The 17,295-nt window shown below is 40.0% G+C and overlaps 1 protein-coding gene across 1 annotated transcript; it reads left to right on the top strand.

Annotated features, from left to right (window-relative positions):
- The first annotated feature begins 3,243 nt into the window (after positions 1 to 3,243).
- On the top strand, positions 3,244 to 15,806 carry otub2.S (OTU deubiquitinase, ubiquitin aldehyde binding 2 S homeolog). Its single transcript, NM_001095000.1, is given in 6 exon segments — positions 3,244 to 3,298; positions 6,479 to 6,565; positions 10,429 to 10,547; positions 11,786 to 11,870; positions 12,604 to 12,798; positions 14,422 to 15,806. Coding segments are annotated over 6 exon segments (726 nt in total). The 5' UTR covers positions 3,244 to 3,295; the 3' UTR covers positions 14,659 to 15,806.
- The last annotated feature ends 1,489 nt before the right edge of the window (positions 15,807 to 17,295 follow it).

Here is a 17,295-nt window from a genome sequence, read left to right as displayed (position 1 = left end):
AAACCCCCCCCCCGCATGTCAGGAAGGCTGCAAACAACTCCAAATTGATCCCAGGTCTCCCATTGACTAAATTGAGTTCTTAAAGGGCCAGAGTATGATTTTATGTATAAATTTATACATATTTATGTATATATTTTATGAATCTTCAAAAAAAACTTGAATCGAATTTTAAAGGGCAACTCAGGCTTCCAAACCAAAATATAATAAAGAGGCCCACATAACAAAGAAACCCCTAATTCACCCATCACAGTAACCTGTTTATTCAAAAAGTATTAATAAATGGGAGGGACTAAACACTGATGTTATAAATTGTATCAACTAATCCATAGCTTACAGACAGCATGCAGGAACTACATAACCCACAACGCATTGCACTGTGATGTTCCTTTCCTTATGGAAATCACGTGTGCAGGGAATTGTGGGGTTTGGAGGATGCAGGCTAAGGACAGCTGGCTGTTGATACAAAGTAACAGTAGTCAGCCAGCTCAGCAAAGTAGTCAAATAGATCAGCAGGGGGCTAGACTTAGAGAACTGTCAGAAACCATTACAAATGAAAAGTCTGCATTTTTTTTGATGTATTATGCAAAGTTGCTTGAAATTATGTTTATTTTTCACTTTTTTAAAGTCAGAGAGAGTGAGAAGAAAAAATGAAGACCAATTGAAAAGATGCTAACAAATCCATCACATACTAAAAGTTAACATAAAGGTGACCCAATCCTTTTAAACTTACATAAAAGCAGAAGCCATGTTAAAACAAAAGATCATTAGATCATTAGATCATTATTCCCAAAAAAGTCCCCAGTAATTGCAGTGCGGTTCAAGAGGTAGGGTTGTTGGGGATGGCCTGACTTGTCAGAGGTTTCATCTCCTTTCATATAACACTTGAGCAGATATTTTGATTTTATATGCCACAAATGTTTTTTCCCCCCATGTGCAATAAAATATTTGCCCTTTTATACTTGTGTTTTCCCATTCATCTGTTCCTTTTCATGTATGGTAGGTCTGGAACAATCTCAGGCTTGAGCACATGGTAAACAATCTAATGTACATGCTTGCACTAAAGACCCCTGCACAACCATACCTCCTAATTGTCCTGTTTTCAGCGGGACAGTCCCGCTTTTGACAGCTCAACCTGCAGTCTGAAAATGTCCTGACTTTCTCTGCACTGAACAGCCAGAAAAAGATACAAGGTTTCTAACTTAATTGGCTTTTGGCAAAGAGCTCAGAACAGCCACCAGGTGCAACTAAGATACTTTTGTAACAATCTTGAGATACGCAAATAAGTAGGGATGCACCGAATCCACCCTGAATTCTTTGCAAAATATTCGGCCAAATACCGAACCGAATCCTAATTTGCATAAGCAAATTAGGGGTGTGAAGGGGAAAACATTTTTCACTTCCTTGTTTTGTGACAAAAAGTCATGCCATTTCCCTCCCTGCCCCTAATTTTTATATGCAAATTAGAATTCGGTTCAGCCTGGCAGAAGGATTCGGCTGAATCCGAATCCTGCTGAAAAAGGCAGAATCCCGAACCGAATCCTGGATTCGGTGCATCCCTACAAATAAGTAATTGTAACAATTTAGACTGTCTCTTGGGAGAATTTAGACTCACAGCTTAAAGGAGAACTAAACCCTAAAGTTAAAAAACCCCTACCCTATATAGACCCCCAGCGTAGTTCACAGCAGCCATCTTCATCTCTTTGGAATGAGACTGGCAAAGCGGAGCATGTGCAGTTGGAGCAATTTTCTATTCCGCGACAACGGTGCATGCGCCGAAACTCACTAAAATTGCTGAAGCGCCGGTCTCATTCCAAAGATTACCGAAGAGATGAATATGGCTGCTGCGAACTCCGCTGGACACAATCCGCACGGAGGGGTAAGTAAAGAGTTAAGGGCATTTGCCCAGGGTAGCAACTAGCCTGGGGTGGAGGAGGGAGGTCTATGTAAGTTTTTTGACTTTAGGGTTTAGTTACTTCTTTAAGGGCAATTCACCTTCATTAGCAAAACTGTAATAACTGGGGGGAAAAAAACAGAAATATGTTTAAACTTTCATAGCCTGCCAAATTTTGTAAAATGAGCATGGTAATTAGAGGGTGTGGCCACAAAAAATGGACATGGTTAAAAAAAATCCCCCCCCCTTTATATTTCCAAAATGTCGGAAGGGAAGCACAACCTTCCTATACTCTTCACCATAAAACAACTTCCCTTATTTTCGCTTCATATTATTACATTTAACACAAGTCTACTAATGTAACAATAAACGTAAATACAGGGGGCATGTGCCTCGTACCTCGAAGGTAAAAAAGAAAAAAGTGTTTAAGGAGAAGGAACCCCCCTATGCACAAAAATCCCTCCCCCCCCCTCGGCCTTCCTGTCCCCGCAGGCAAATGCCCCTAACTTGTTACTCACCCCTCTGCGCAGGTCCTGTCCTTGGAGTTCACAGACGCCATCTTCTCCTGAGCGCTCTTCTTCCTGGATTAATCGGAATCTTCTGGCGCATGCGCAGTAGGAGCATTTACCGGTACGGATCTACTGCGCATGCGCCGAAAGTCACGTAACTTTCGACGCATGCACAGTTAGGGTTGCCACCTTTTCTGGAAAAATATACCGCCCTTCCTATATTCTTGCTGTTTTTTTCCTATTAATAACATTGGCATCAAGCATAAATTTTACCGGCCAGGCCGGTAAAATATCGGCCAGGTGGCAACCCTATGCGCAGTAGATCCGTATCGGTAAATGTTCCTACTGCACATGTGCCAAAACGCCAGTCAAAGCAGGAAGAAGACCACTCGGGAGAAGATGGCGTCTATGAACTCCGTGGACAGGACCTGCGCAGAGGGGTGAGTAACAAGTTAGGGGCATCTGCCCAGGGAGACAGGTAAGCCAGGGGGTAAGGAGGGGAGGGGCAACACAGGGGAGGGGTTTTTGCGCCTAGGGGGTTTCCTTCTCCTTTACGAAGCCAACATAGGATCCCTGGCCTGGGGACAAGGAGGATCCCTATGGTGTTTGGTGTACAAAAGGAACAGTCATTTACGTTAAGCGCCCGCCTCCAGCTCAAAGCACATTCCGTGCATTCCCAAAAACATCAATTGTTTAACCCAACAACGGGAAACAGCTTCTGCTGTTATTTAGGCGCTATTACTACGCATGGACCTGTCCTGCGCAGTGACGCACCGTCACGTAACGTTGAATCAGGCGACTTCAGCGTATGGAGGCGTGGTTAGTGTTGGGAGGGCGGGGCAGGAAAAGAGCAGCTGCCTGAGTGAGTGAATGAAGGAAACGCAACGGAGAAACCATGGTGAGTGTAGAGAGCGGCGCAGTCTGGCTGGAGTCTGGACACGTTATCGTTGGCGACTTTGCAGCGGAAGTAATTCTAGGAAGAGATGAAGCAAGTCTAAGCGTCCTTCTAATATTTTGTTAAATAATTGCGTGAAAATTATTTGTAGAACGTACACGAGGCTTAGAGCAGGGTCTGCCTGTTCTTTTCTAAACCTGGCGATTGAACCAATGCAGCTTAATAATACAGCTGATTAAATCGGTGTTTCCCCTAAATAGTTTCTCCAAAAGCCCTTCATTTTTTCTTTTTCTGGTTTTTGAATAATTATCCCTTCAACTGGGAGGGTCGCCGACTCCCATGTAAAAAGTGTAAGCCTGTATTGTTATTGGTACTTTCTATTACTCCTTTTTCTATTCAGAGCCTCTCCTAATCACATTTCAGTGTCTCCTTCATCTCAGGTTGTGGTTGCTAGGTTAATTGGTCCTTAGCAACCAGATTTTTTAATTGCAAACCGAAGAACTGCAGGATACAAAGCTTAAAGGAGTTGATAACTTTTCGTATGATGTAGCGGTAGTGATACTCTGAGACAATTTGCAATTGGTGTTAATTTTTTTTATTATTTAAGGATTTTGAGTTATTAACCTTTAATTCAGCAACTATTCAATTTGCATTTTAAGCAATATGTTTGCTAGGGTGCAAATTCTCTTAGCAACCATGCATTGATTTAAATTGAATAAAAGAGGGGCTGAATAGAAAGATGAGGAATACTAAGTAGCAAAAACAATACCTTTGTAGCCTTACGGAGCATCTGCTTTTTAGAAGGGGTCAGCGTTGACCGTTTGAAAGCTGCAAAGAGTCAGAAGAAAAAGGCAAATAACTTTAAAACTTTAATAAAATAAATAAAAGAAAACCAATTTAAAAGTTGCTTAGAATTGGCCATTCCATAGCCAAGGTAAAAGTTACCTTATTGGGGAACCACCCCTTTAAAGGAGAACTAAACCCAAACTAATGAAAACGCCTACCCTCCATAGTACCCCTCCCTGTTTCTCCCCCCCCACCCACATAGGTGTTAATACCTGTAAATGCCCCATAGTCTTTAATTACCCCTCAATGCAGAGTCAGTGCAGCAGAGCTCACAGACGCCTACTTCACCGCTTCGGGGTCTCCAGCAAATAAGCGGCACATGCGCAGTTGTAGCAGTTTTCCCAAACAACTGTTCGTTAGTGATGTGCGGGTCGGGTTTTTCCCAGCCCAATATCACCCTCCCTCCACCCGCAGAACTTCAAAGTTCCTTTAATAGTCCTGCGCAGACCCGACCCGCTGATGACGTCACAAATGGGGCGTGGCGAGCAGGCTCCAGGCTATAAAATCAGAAGCCGGCAGTGTAGAGGGGTGCAAGGTCGGGCCGAACCTGCTTGACCCACGGGTATCGGCCCGGCCCACACGTCACTACTGCAAATGCACCAACAACCACAGAAATTGGCAAAGGGACCCGAAGATTCTCGAAGCAGTGAAGATGGCGCCTATGAGCTTCGCTGCGCTGACTCTGCATCAAGGATTAATTAAAGACTTAGGGCCAGTAAATGTAGATAAAGTGTGCTTCAAAAGCGGACAAGGCTCCTTGCGGCCCCGGGTGCAAGCTATACCCCCTGCCAGGGCAATGTATACATGTAGCAAATAAAGCAGCAGCATTCCGGTATTTTTTGAAAAATTGCAAAATCTTTACTCAAATGCCATAGGCAACGTTTCGGGCTACACAGGCCCTTTGTCAAGCCTAAAGACTTAGGGGCATTTACAGGTATCAACACCTGTGCAGGGTGGAACAGGAAGGGGGGGGGGGCTATGGAGGGTAGGGGTTTTCATTAGTTTGGGGCTTTAGTTCTCCTTTAACAACCTAAAGAACACAATTAATAAAAAAAATTAAAAGCACATTGAAATCTCTCAGAATATAACTCTACATCATACTAATTGTAAAGTAAAAGGGAACCAATGCCTTTAATACCCCCTCTAGAAGAGCGACCTTTACTTGGGGTCCCCTAAGCCGAAAACAAGGTTACAGGTATTGGAAAATATTACACTACCAGTCATTCAGCTGTACTTTTGATTATATCTTCGATAATGTTAACCCCAAATTTCTCCATTTCTTAATGTCAAAGTAAGTCAAAGGGGCAAATTCACTAAGATTCATAGTTGGGCCAGCGTCCGCTTCGCCGCACTTCGCCAGGCTTATTTTCGCCAGCGCTATAGCAAATTCACTAAAATCAGAAGTTGCGCTCAGGGGAAGCCTAAGGTTGTGAAGTTGCACTGGCTTTAATTCGCCAAGCAAAGCGAAGTTACGCTAGCGATGGTTAATTTGCATACGGCGCCAAATTGAAGTTACAATGGAGGTATATGTAGCATCACTACACAAGCCTGGGAAACCTTCAAAACAGCAAATAAAATTTTTATTTTGCCCTACACATGTGCCCACTGTATAGTTAAGGTGCCATGAGTTAGGAAATGTAGGGGGGAAGGAGGTTAGCCCCAAAAATGTTTTCGATCTTTTTCAGCCTATCACCCATAAAAAAAAAGAAAAAACGCCAGCATTTTTTGGGACTTTTTTTGAAGCAATCCCCATCTAATCTATTACACTTCACCTGGTCTGAGGTGGCGAAGGAAGTCTGGCGTAAAATGTAGCGTTCAGAACAATGCGCGCATCAGTGAATTTGCGTAGGTACGTCCGTTGCGCAAATTCGCCAGGCGTAAGGGTGCGAAGTAACTAGCGAATTTACGCCAGTGTCCGTTAGTGAATCGGCGAATTAACGAAAATGCGCTACGCTAGCGAATTAACGCTAGCGAATTAACGCTAGCGTTAGGCGCTTCGTCCTTTAGTGAATTTGCCCCAAAGACTCTAAATGTCCCCTTTCGCAGAAACAACCTCAAGTAGGTGTTTCTTATAACTGTCTCTGACTTCATTTAGGAGAATGTTTTTCCACTCCTCTATGAATAGGTTTTTCTGGGTTAACAGATCCCATACCTGTACTTAGTTTTTAAGGGTGGTTTTATGTATCTTTTTATTATGCTGTAGACAATTACCAGAGGGCTTAACTGTTTATAGAGTAAATGCAACAATGAATTCTGCAAAATATCTTTTCACAGCATCAAATTGCTTTGGAAACTTCCTTTTATTTCCCCGGTAAGTCTTTATTTTATTTTTGACAGAATGAGGAATTCATATCTGAAAAGTATGATCTTGCCTTGCTCATCGAGGAAAACTCCAAAGTTCCAGTTTATCAGAGGAAATTAAAGGTACGCCATTATTTGGAGCAAGTAGTAGAACAACAGTAAATTTATAGAGTCCAATACCATCTAATTTTTAAAAGACAATTTTAGAATTTGGAATTGGATCTCAGTGGTTCCTTGAAGGAGCGTTGCATTTGATTTCCATGTTACTTCATGAAAATTAATGTGATTTTTGGTCTGAATTGTAAGAATATCCTGCCACTTGTTTTCACCAGTTACACTTGGATCACATGGTGGACATGTGGCATGCATGGGGATACTTTGACTAGTGAGATCCGAGTTCCATGAACACTACAGTGGTGCTTGAAAGTTTGTGAACCTTTTAAAATATTCTATATTTTTATATTATTGTTTGTGACCTAAAACAACATCTGATCCTAAAAGTACATGGAGAAAACCTAACTAAAAACCTAAAACCTAATTAAACAAATGAAACAACATTTTGGTCATGTATTTATTTAAAAAAAAACAAAAAACGTTCCAATAACATATCTGCATGTGGCGAAAGTAAGTGAATTGGTATTAACTTATTTTTGCTCAGTATTTGGTGTGACCCCCTTGTGCAGCAATAACTGCAACTAAATGCTGATCAGTCCTGAACATTGTTTCAGAGATAATTTAGCCCATTCCTCCATACAGAACAGCTTCAGCTCTGGGATGTTGGTGGGTTTCCTGACATGAACCGCTCGCTTTAGGTCTTTCCACAACATTTTGATTGGATTAAGGTCAGGACTTTGACTTTGCCATTCCAGAACATTAACCTTATTCTTGTTTAACCATTCTTTGGTGTGTTTAGGATCTGTCCACTGTCTCTTGAGATTCGGTTAAAGGACAGATATCTTGGAATTTCCTTTAGTAATCTCTGGTATAGTTCAGAATTCATTGTTCCATCAATGAAGGCAAGCTGTTAAGGCTCAGCAAAAAAGGTCCAAATCAGAACATTCCCACCATGTTTCACAGATGGGATAAGGTTCTTAGGGCTCTTACTGACGAGCGGTTGTAGCTGCGCTCCCCTGCGTTCCGTTTTTCTGCGTTCAGCCGCAGGGGAGCGCAGGAATAGATGCATTACGTTTTTTCCAATGGGGCTGTACTCACACAGGCGCTGTAGGCGCCGAACGCAGGAAAAATGCAGCATGTTGCATCTCAACCTGCGTTCGGCCCCATTGGAAACACAGCATACACACCATTGCTGCTCATTGTTCTCCTGATGGTGGACTCATGAACATCAACATTCGCCAATGCGAGACAGGCCTTCAGTTGCTTAGAAGTTACCCTGAGTTCTATTGTAACCTCCCGGACTATTAGATGCCTTGCAGTTGGAGTTATCTTTGATGGTCGACCACTTCTGGATAGTGTAACAGTTTTGAATTTACTTCACTTGTACATAATCTGTCTGACTGTTAATTGGGGCAGTCCAAACTCTTTAAAGATAGACTTTTCCAGCTTTATGAGCATTAAAATATCTTTTTTTGCTGTCCTCAGACACCTCTTTGGATCGAGCCATGATACACATCCATAAATGTGTTGATGTGTGTGATCAGGCTTTGCTGAATTCCTGTTCTTTAAATAAAACAGGATCTTTCACTCACACCTGATTAACACATTGGCTGAAAACACCAGACTCTGATATGTTATTGGATCTTTTTTTAATAACTACATGACCAAATGTAATAATTTTATATCATTCACATAAGTCACGTGTTAACTAGATTTTCTTCATCAAATGATGTTTTAGGGCACATTCATATAGAATATTTTAAATGGTTCACAAACTTTCAAGCACCACTGTATGTGTATGAGGCAATGCAACGGTCTTATTGCTACTCTTTATCCTCTCTGTAGCCTCAGTTGCATCTGCTTTTCTGCAGGTGCAAGTGCAACACTCCATGTGTTTAAAAAGGCGACAATGCAGAAAATAGGATCTTGAAATGTTTTTCTTGTTCTTTTGACTCTTTCACTGGATTTTCCCATGGAATCATACACAGGGAAGTAAAGAAGTATTATTAACCTGTTTGCTGAAGGGTTGAAGGAGAATTAACCCCCCCTACAGCTAAAAGCCCTCATTAGCCTTCTCCACTGGCTTCCTCCCCGCATAGTGTTCAAAAAGAATACATGCCCCATCCAGCAACACTAAATTTGCAGAGTAGCACAGTGGAGCTCAGGGGCGCCATGTCTGGACGCTTCGGTATCTTCGTGATGTTAGCGTCGTCACTTCAGCCATTGGCGCATGCACAATTGGAGTCAGAGAGCTTAGAAAATTACTGAAAAGAAAAGATTATCCGGAAGATAACAAAGCGTCCAACCATGGTGTCCCTGAGCTCTGCTACTCTGCAAATTTAGGTCAGTGTTGCTGGATGGGGCACATATTATTTTTGAACATTATGCAGGGAGGAAGTCAAAAGGGGATTTATAACTGTAGGGGAGGGGTAGTACCCCTTTGAAGGAGAAGGAAAGCCACAATCACTTGGGGGTGCCAAAAGTCACTGACAGAGCCCCAGGCCAAGGCAGTTTTCTGCTGATTGGAGCAGTAGCCCAGGGTGTGATTGTTGTCTTTCCATCTACTTAAAGGGGACCTGTCACACTAAGAAATAATTCCAAATTCTTTTCCATCATGTTAGTTGAGCAAATAAAATACAGTTTACTTACACGGTAATTATGATTTAAATTCTGTTTCCTTCGGTCTTGGAAATACACAATTACAGCAAGCAGGCAGCTACCATTTTGTGGATACGGTTATTAAAGGAAATTGTATATCACACCAGAATCTTGTGTATGCACCAGAATGGGAGACCTATTGTCCATGTGCAGTATCCAACGCAATTATAGAGCCTTAAGAGGGAAGAGAAAATTGGAGGAGGACAGTGACATCTAGGAAGTGCTGAATGAAAAGTGAAAGTAATTGACTGCCCCTCCTCTACGCATAGAGGCGGGGCAGGTAATATTTGATTGACAGCTCAGATATTTAAACACCTTTGTAACAGTAATGGTTGGTTTTAATGTAAAAAGAATTTGTGTTCCATGTTTAATTTCTGAAGGACTTTCATTATGCAGCTTTTTATGTGTAGGTGACGGGTCCGCTTTAAAAAAGCCCAGGGTATTGTTTCAATAGGCCAGACACATTTATGGATGTCTCCATTCAGGGCAATCCATCAGAAGGCACTATGTACAAAATAGGGCTAATTGTCACTGGATGCTGTAAAATGGTTTTCAGGTAATGCAATAAGGTTGTATAGTTTGCAGCAGATCTAGTGACTATTATCAAAGAACCAGCATTTACTGGTCAAGTATTTGAAAGCACACATCTGATTTGTTTCTTTGGGTTGTTAGTTGAAAAAATCTCTGCAAGGTTTGTATTAAGAAAGGGACACCTTTTTATTAAATACATTTATAGATCGCTCATCAGTTGCCTAGTACAACAGAGATAATACCCCCTGTAAGGCAAATGTGTATGATTTAGCATGTGACAAGGTGCACAGACCACAACCAAACAATTTCCCACTGAATTACTGCCATCTAGTGGCCTACTCCAATACTGCATCAAAGTGCAATAAAACATTACATTAAGGGACAGATTTACCAAAATGTGACATTAGATCTCACCACAAAAACCCACTTTCTATTTATTCCTGTGGGATTTTTAGAACCATATTTATCAATGGAGTTCACCATTTCATAAATACGTTTCTAAAAATCCCATAGGAGTGAATAGAAATTGGGTGAATTTTTCTGTGGTGAGCTCTAATCTCACATTTTGATAAATCTGCCCCTAAATTTCAGCTCATGGAAATAAAAAGCTTTCTAAATATGTAATAAAACTTTATAAAATGTTAAAACATATGTCATTTTAAAAATTTTCCAAAAAAACACAGGATCTTCAAAACCAGTACCACAGTGTAAGGAAGACACGGGCAGATGGGAGTTGTTTTTACAGAGGACTTTGCTTTGCTTATCTGGAATTTCTCCTGGGCAAAAAGCAAGAAATTCTTAGGTGTGTACAACATTGGGATTATTGTGTAGATAGTATGAAAGTATCTATATTATTTATTTTTTTTTGTATGTGTTGTATGTGCCTTTTACTGATTTCACTTGCTAAAAGTTAAAGGGATTCTGTCATGATTTTTATGATGTAGATTTTATTTCTAAATTACACTTTTTACACTGCAAATAATTCACTCTACAATATAAAATGTAATTCCTGAACCAGCAAGTGCATTTATTTGAGTTGTAATATTGGTGTGTAGGCAGCCATCTCAGGTCATTTTGCCTGGTCATGTGCTTTCAGAAAGAACCAGCACTTTATGATGGAACTGCTTTCTGGCAGTTGTTTCTCCTACTTAATGCAACTGCATGTGTTGCAGAGCACTAATCACATGACTGAGGGCAGCTGGGAAACTGACAATATGTCTAGCCCTATGTCAGATTTCAATTTTTAATATAAAAAAATGTTTGCTCTTTTGAGAGCTCCAGTGCAGAGTTCTGCTGGAGCAGCACTATTAACTGATGCATTTTGAAAAAAAAAACTGTTTTCCCATGACAGTATCCCTTTAAGTTCATCTAGTTAAGAGATGTCGACTTCTATCATGCCCATGTCATTAGGCAAACTTGTATGATTCAGAATGCGATATAATGTAGAATGATTTAGTTCTGGATTTTCTTGAATGCCTAATTACTCTTCACTCTGAATAGTAACAAGAAAAAGGCATTTAAACCATTTAATTGTAATTGGTTTTTTAATTAGGGATGCACCGAATCCAGGATTCGGTTCGGGATTCGGCCAGGATTCGGCCTTTTTCAGCAGGATTCGGATTCGGCCGAATCCTTCTGCCCGGCCGAACCGAATGTGAATCCTAATTTGCATATGCAAATTAGGGGCGGGGAGGGAAATCGGCCGAATCTTTCGCAAAGGATTTGGGGGTTCGGCCGAATCCAAAAAAGTGGATTCGGTGCATCCCTACTTTTAATCTATTGGATATGAGAAGTACAATGTATTCCTTTATTTGATACAGCACAGTGAAGAAAAATACAAACCATAGCTAGAAAGGCAAACGCTGGGTTCAGTGTTTGTCATTAGTGAGTCAAAGTTTTGGAATTTCCAATAAAGGCGCAATATAATAAAATTTGCACATCATCAAGTAACCTATCCTGGCAACTGACATCATTGGGATATTTTTATGGCCAAATCATGACTGAAATCATAATTCAATTGTGTTTCTTTTTTTTCATTAGATTTAAACATCTTGTGGTCCAGAGTAAGAGTGAAGTCCTAATGGCTGGGTTTCAAGAACACTTGTTTAAACACCACTATGAAACTGTAAGTAATGTAAAAGCAAAACAGAAATGGTCACAAGGACTGACTCTGCTTAGTTTTTCTTTGCAAATAGGTATTTGGGTGTCACTATTCATTTTACTGAATGTGTGTAAGAATTTAGTACATACGTACAGGTATAATGATACAACTTTTGTTTCGGGAAAAATTAGTTCAGCATGGATTTAATGTACAATATATCGGCTTCATTAAAACCTATAGCTGTCACTGTTCCATGTTTATAACTTGCACCCTATACACGAGCAGATCTGGGGAGATTAGTCTTCCCAGTGACAAATCTCTTCTTTGGGGCAACAATCCCCCTGAACTGCCTTCCCCCTGCCCTCCGCCGGCTAAAATGAAAATCGCCTTCGGCAATGCACTAGCGGCGATGCGATTTCCGAAGTCGCCCGAAGTTTCCTTGTGAGGCAACTTCAGACGACTTCAGAAAACAAAGCGCCGTGAGTGCATTGCCGCTGGCGATTTTAATTTCAGCTGGCTGAGGGCAGGGCATTGTCGCCCCGAAGAAGAGATTTGTATCTGCTTGTGTGCCAGACCCTTAGTCAGAGCAAGGACGTTAGGACATTAAAGTTCATATATCCATGTTGAGCACATTATATATTGTGCCAGGTGCATGTTTTGCAAAAAATACAATAGCAGTAGTTAGAACAATAGCCTGATTTCAATCTTTCATGTCGTGCCAGTCTTTTGATTTTCAAGAGGATTGAACTGATCACAGTTTCTTAGCATTGTAGAGCTGGCAGAACTAGATGGGTCTATCTCCAGTCTTCTAAAAGCCTTCAACCAGCCGTGCTCCTCAGACAGCGTTGTGCTTTACGTGAGACTTGTAACATCTGCCTATCTTAGGAACCGCACCGAATTCTACCAGCACTTTATCAGAGAAGGAATGACTGTTGTGGATTTCTGTGCACAGGTTTGTTATGTATAGAATGACATTGTTTTCCTGTAACATTCTGTAGAATTTAGTATCTTGTATAACAGGAATGGATAAAGATCTAGTTATTTATTTGAATGATGTATTCATTCATTGGCTGTGCAGCAATATATAAAACTAGGGATGCACCAAATCCACTATTTTGGATTCGGCCGAACCCCTGAATCCTTCACGAAAGATTCGGCCGAGTACCGAACCGAATCCTTATTTACATATGCAAATTAGGGATTTGAAAACATTTTTTACTTCCTTCTTTTGTGACAAAAAGTCACGCGATTTCCCTCCCTGTTCTTAATTTGCATATGCAAATTCGGATTTGGTTTGACCGGGCAGAAGGATTCGTCCGAATCAGAGTCTTGCTGAAAAAGCCTGAACCGAATCCTGGATTCGATGCATCCCTATATAAAACATACAGGGAATATGTCTCTGCAAATATTTAAATATGCCTAATTTGTTTTACACTATTCATAATACAATCTGCAACAATTGTGTCATATAAATTTCTTCCAGTGATCTTGTGCGGACAGTTGCATGCCTTTTGAATTCAAAAGAGAAATCCATACTCCCACCTGACTGGTCAAGCTTTAAGTAAGATGTAGTGCTCATTTACAGTGGCCGAGCAGTTCTTTTGCACTTAGCCCACTGCATGGGGCACCTTTCACAAATGCAGTACAGGTATGGGACTTGTTATCCAGAATGCTCAGGGCCTGATGCTTTCCAGATACGGATAATTTGCATCTTCATAACTTAAGTCTTCTAGAAAATCACGTAAACCTAAATGAACCCAATAGGCTGGTTTTGCTTCCAATAAGGATTAATTATATCTTAGTTTGGATCAAGTACAAACTACTGTTTTATGATTACAGAGACAAAGGAAATCATTTTTAAAACTTTGGATAAAATAAAGTCTATGGGAGACAGCCTTTCCGTAATTTGGAGCATTCTGGATAATGGGTTTCCGGATAACTGTCATAGTCTGCACCTTATTAGTGAGGGGAGGCACGTAGGCATCCTTCCCGCCCTTATCTTGCACGTCATTGTGAGGTACAAGTTAGGAGTGGCAGGATTCATAGCCCACATTGTGGCCCTGTACTTACAGGGCCCTGACCTGACGTGTCCATGGTAATTCAGTCAGCTAAACAACCCAAACAAATTTGGCTATGTATTGCAATCTTAACTTCAAAACTTCGGGCAACTTCGGAAAACGAATCGCCACATGTGATTAGCGCCGGCAATTTTTCATTTTAGAGTGAGGGAAGGCGTTTGCCGCAAAGACGAGGCGATTAGTCGCTAGGCGACTAAATCTCCCCGAAACGCTCAGTGTGACCTTAACCCTTAGTGAATTTGCAGATTAACGATCATTCGCCTGAGTGAAAATTCGCCTGTCGACTGCACTAGCGACGGTCTCTTTCGCTAATGAATTGTCCTCTGCGCCTGTTAGTATATTGGCGATGTCCCTGCAGATTGGATTTCTGGCTAATTTTTGCTATTGACGGCCACTTCGCCCTTTAGTAAATCTGCCCCTTGCAGGAACATACAGGGGAGTGACAGGATTCTCAGTATATTTGTAATTTATCCGTAATTCCTGTGCTTGTCTTGCAGAACGTGGAACAAATGGCTACTGAGTGTGACCACATCCAGATTATTGCCCTAACGCAAGCTCTCGAAATTCCTCTTCAGGTGGAATATGTGGATAAAACAGATAACGTGATTAATCATCATATATTTCCTGAAGGACGTAGTCCCTCTGTTTTCATGTTGTTTCTGGAACATCACTTCAATATACTGTACAGAGAAGAGGTACAAAAAGAAGAGAATGCGGAGAGTTCAAAACATTAAGAAATGAATGAACTGAAATATTTTTATACATATAATGTAAATCATCTAAAAAATAAACAAATCAGTATTTTCTGTGTTTAACACAGTTCTCTACATAGCATACTTCTATAATTCTCTGAGGGAGTTATTTATCAAATAATGCAAAAAACTAAAGAAAATAAATATTTTTTTACTATAAAATCCAAATTTTTATTGGAAAAAAACCATAGAATTTTTCTAGATTTAATATTCCCCTGAAGTTGCTAAAAGTCAGAATCCAAAAATATTCCATCTTCAACCTGTCGAGGCCCTATAGAATTGATAATTTGGACATTTCTGGGTTTTCCGCGGATTTCATGAAAAATTCTGACTTTTCAGGCTTTTCTGACTTTTTTAATGATAAATAAGGGTAAATCGTGGATTCTAGTTTGGTCTGATTTTTTTTTTATTAATCAGAAATATTCGGATTTTAGTAAATAACCCCCTAAGTTAACTAGTTTGGTCATATAGAGAGATGGAAGCAGGACATTATAGACTGATTGAACTGAAACGCACAATCCATGGCTTTTGTACTGGCTCTGTACATTCTACTTAGTGCTCTTAAACAACCTAATAATTGTATGGAAAATAAAAAAAAGGCATATAAGCCATTATCGCATTCTGAAAAAGGTACCTTGACCAAAAGACTAAATTGATAAAAGTGCCTAGCTTTATTGCATACTAAAAACATAACAATTTAATGTGTCCTTCGCTAGAATGCCAACAAAATAATGATACAGTACCTGAATAAACAAACTGAATGCTGAAACTATAGTATCAGAAGTCTAAAATAACGAGGATGTATCAATACACAGAAAATTACGATAATGTGCTTGCAACAACATTATATAAGGGCCATATGCACTATAAATCTGCCCACTTATACCCAAATAACTATAATTTTGTCTTCTTTCTTTTCATCATTTACAGGTGCTACAGGGATGTTATTTACTGAGATGCTTTAGTTTTCATTGTCACTCTATATTTCTGCTGTTCTGTTGGTTTTTATGTCAGTTGTATGAATGTATCCCAACAGAGGGAAGGCTTTTTTTTTTTTAATGCATTTTGACATTTAAATTCATGGGCTAATTTTCGGCTTCCATTTCATAAACATATTTAAAGCACGAGCAGCCTGTTTCATGTTTGTGAGCTTTTTATTCTTGCTCCGATATGATAAATGTAACACTCTCTTTAACAAAGACAACATACTGTTGTCTGTATCAGATGTAACTTGTTTATGCTGTCTATTATTATACTGCTACGCTATCTTATGCCATCTAGGGTGCATATTAGTACTTGTATACTGCACTAGGCAAATCCATTATGGAATAGGACCTTGGAGTCCTTGTAGATGATAAACTTGGCTGTAGCAAGCAATGTCAGTCAGCAGCATCAAGGACAAATAAGATCTTGAGCTGTATTAAAAGGGGCATAGAGTCAAGGGAGGAGGGGGTCGTCATTCTTCCACTGAATAGAGCACTGGTAAGGCCCCATCTAGAATATGCCGTACAGTTTTGGTCTCCAGTGCTCAAACAGGACATTATTGAAATAGAGAGGGTAAAAGGTATGGAAAATCTTAGCTATGAGGAAAGACGGGCCACATTGGGGTTGTTCACGCTGGAGAAGAGGTGCTTAAGGGGTGATATGATAACTATGTATAAATATAAATACTATGTATAAATATATAAGGGGGTCATATAATAATCTCTCTAATGCTTTATTTACCAGCTGACACAAGGTCACCCATTCCGATTAGATGAAAAGAGTTTCTGCCTAAATATTCGGAAGGGTTTTTTTTTTTTTTTACAGTGAGAGCTGTGAAGATGTGGAATTCTCTCCCTGAATAAGTGGTACAGGCTGATACATTAGATAGCTTTAAAATTTGGTTGGAAGGCATTTTAGCAAGGGATGTAATACAGGTTTATGGGAGATAGCTCATAGTACAAGTTGATCCAGGGACTGGTCCGATTGCCATTTTGGAGTCAGGAAGGAATTGCTTTCCCCTCTGAGGCAAATTGGAGAGGCTTCAGATGGTTTTTTTGCCTTCCTTTGGATCAACTAGCAGGCAAGTTAAAAAAAAAAGTTAAAAGGTTGAACAATCATGTACCTAAACCAAGCATTATTGATTGGGTTTTAAAGTATATTTACACATTGTGACTACAAGCTATTTTTTCACCCTTAGTATAACTAAATGTAAACATACCCAGAGTGCTTATAGGAGCAATTTTGCAGTTTTAAAGTGGACCTGTCACCCAGACATAAAAATCTGTATAATAAAAGTCCTTTTCAAATTTAAAAGTTAAAGTTAATTGTGCTTGTCTAACATGATAAAATAGGACTTGGAATAATATTTTTGGGTGACAGGTCCCCTTTAATAAAGTTAATATCATGAGGTGCCCTCTGCTGCTCTGCCTAGATGCCAGACTGCTAATACCATAAAATACAGATGAAGAATGTAAAAGAACTCATAAGAACACTTCTATAGGCTATACAGTTGGGCCAGAAATTTTTTCTAATTTTGATTCTGTTCATTACCACAATGAATTTTAAATGAAACAACTCAGATGCAGTTGAACTGCAGACTTTCAGCTTTAATTCAGTGGGTTGAACAAAAAGATT

Source organism: Xenopus laevis, chromosome 8S, assembly GCF_017654675.1.
Source record: "Xenopus laevis strain J_2021 chromosome 8S, Xenopus_laevis_v10.1, whole genome shotgun sequence".
Classification (NCBI taxonomy): Eukaryota; Metazoa; Chordata; class Amphibia; order Anura; family Pipidae; genus Xenopus; species Xenopus laevis.
Note: the sequence above shows the minus strand (reverse complement) of the source record. Positions and strands in the feature narration are given on the sequence as shown.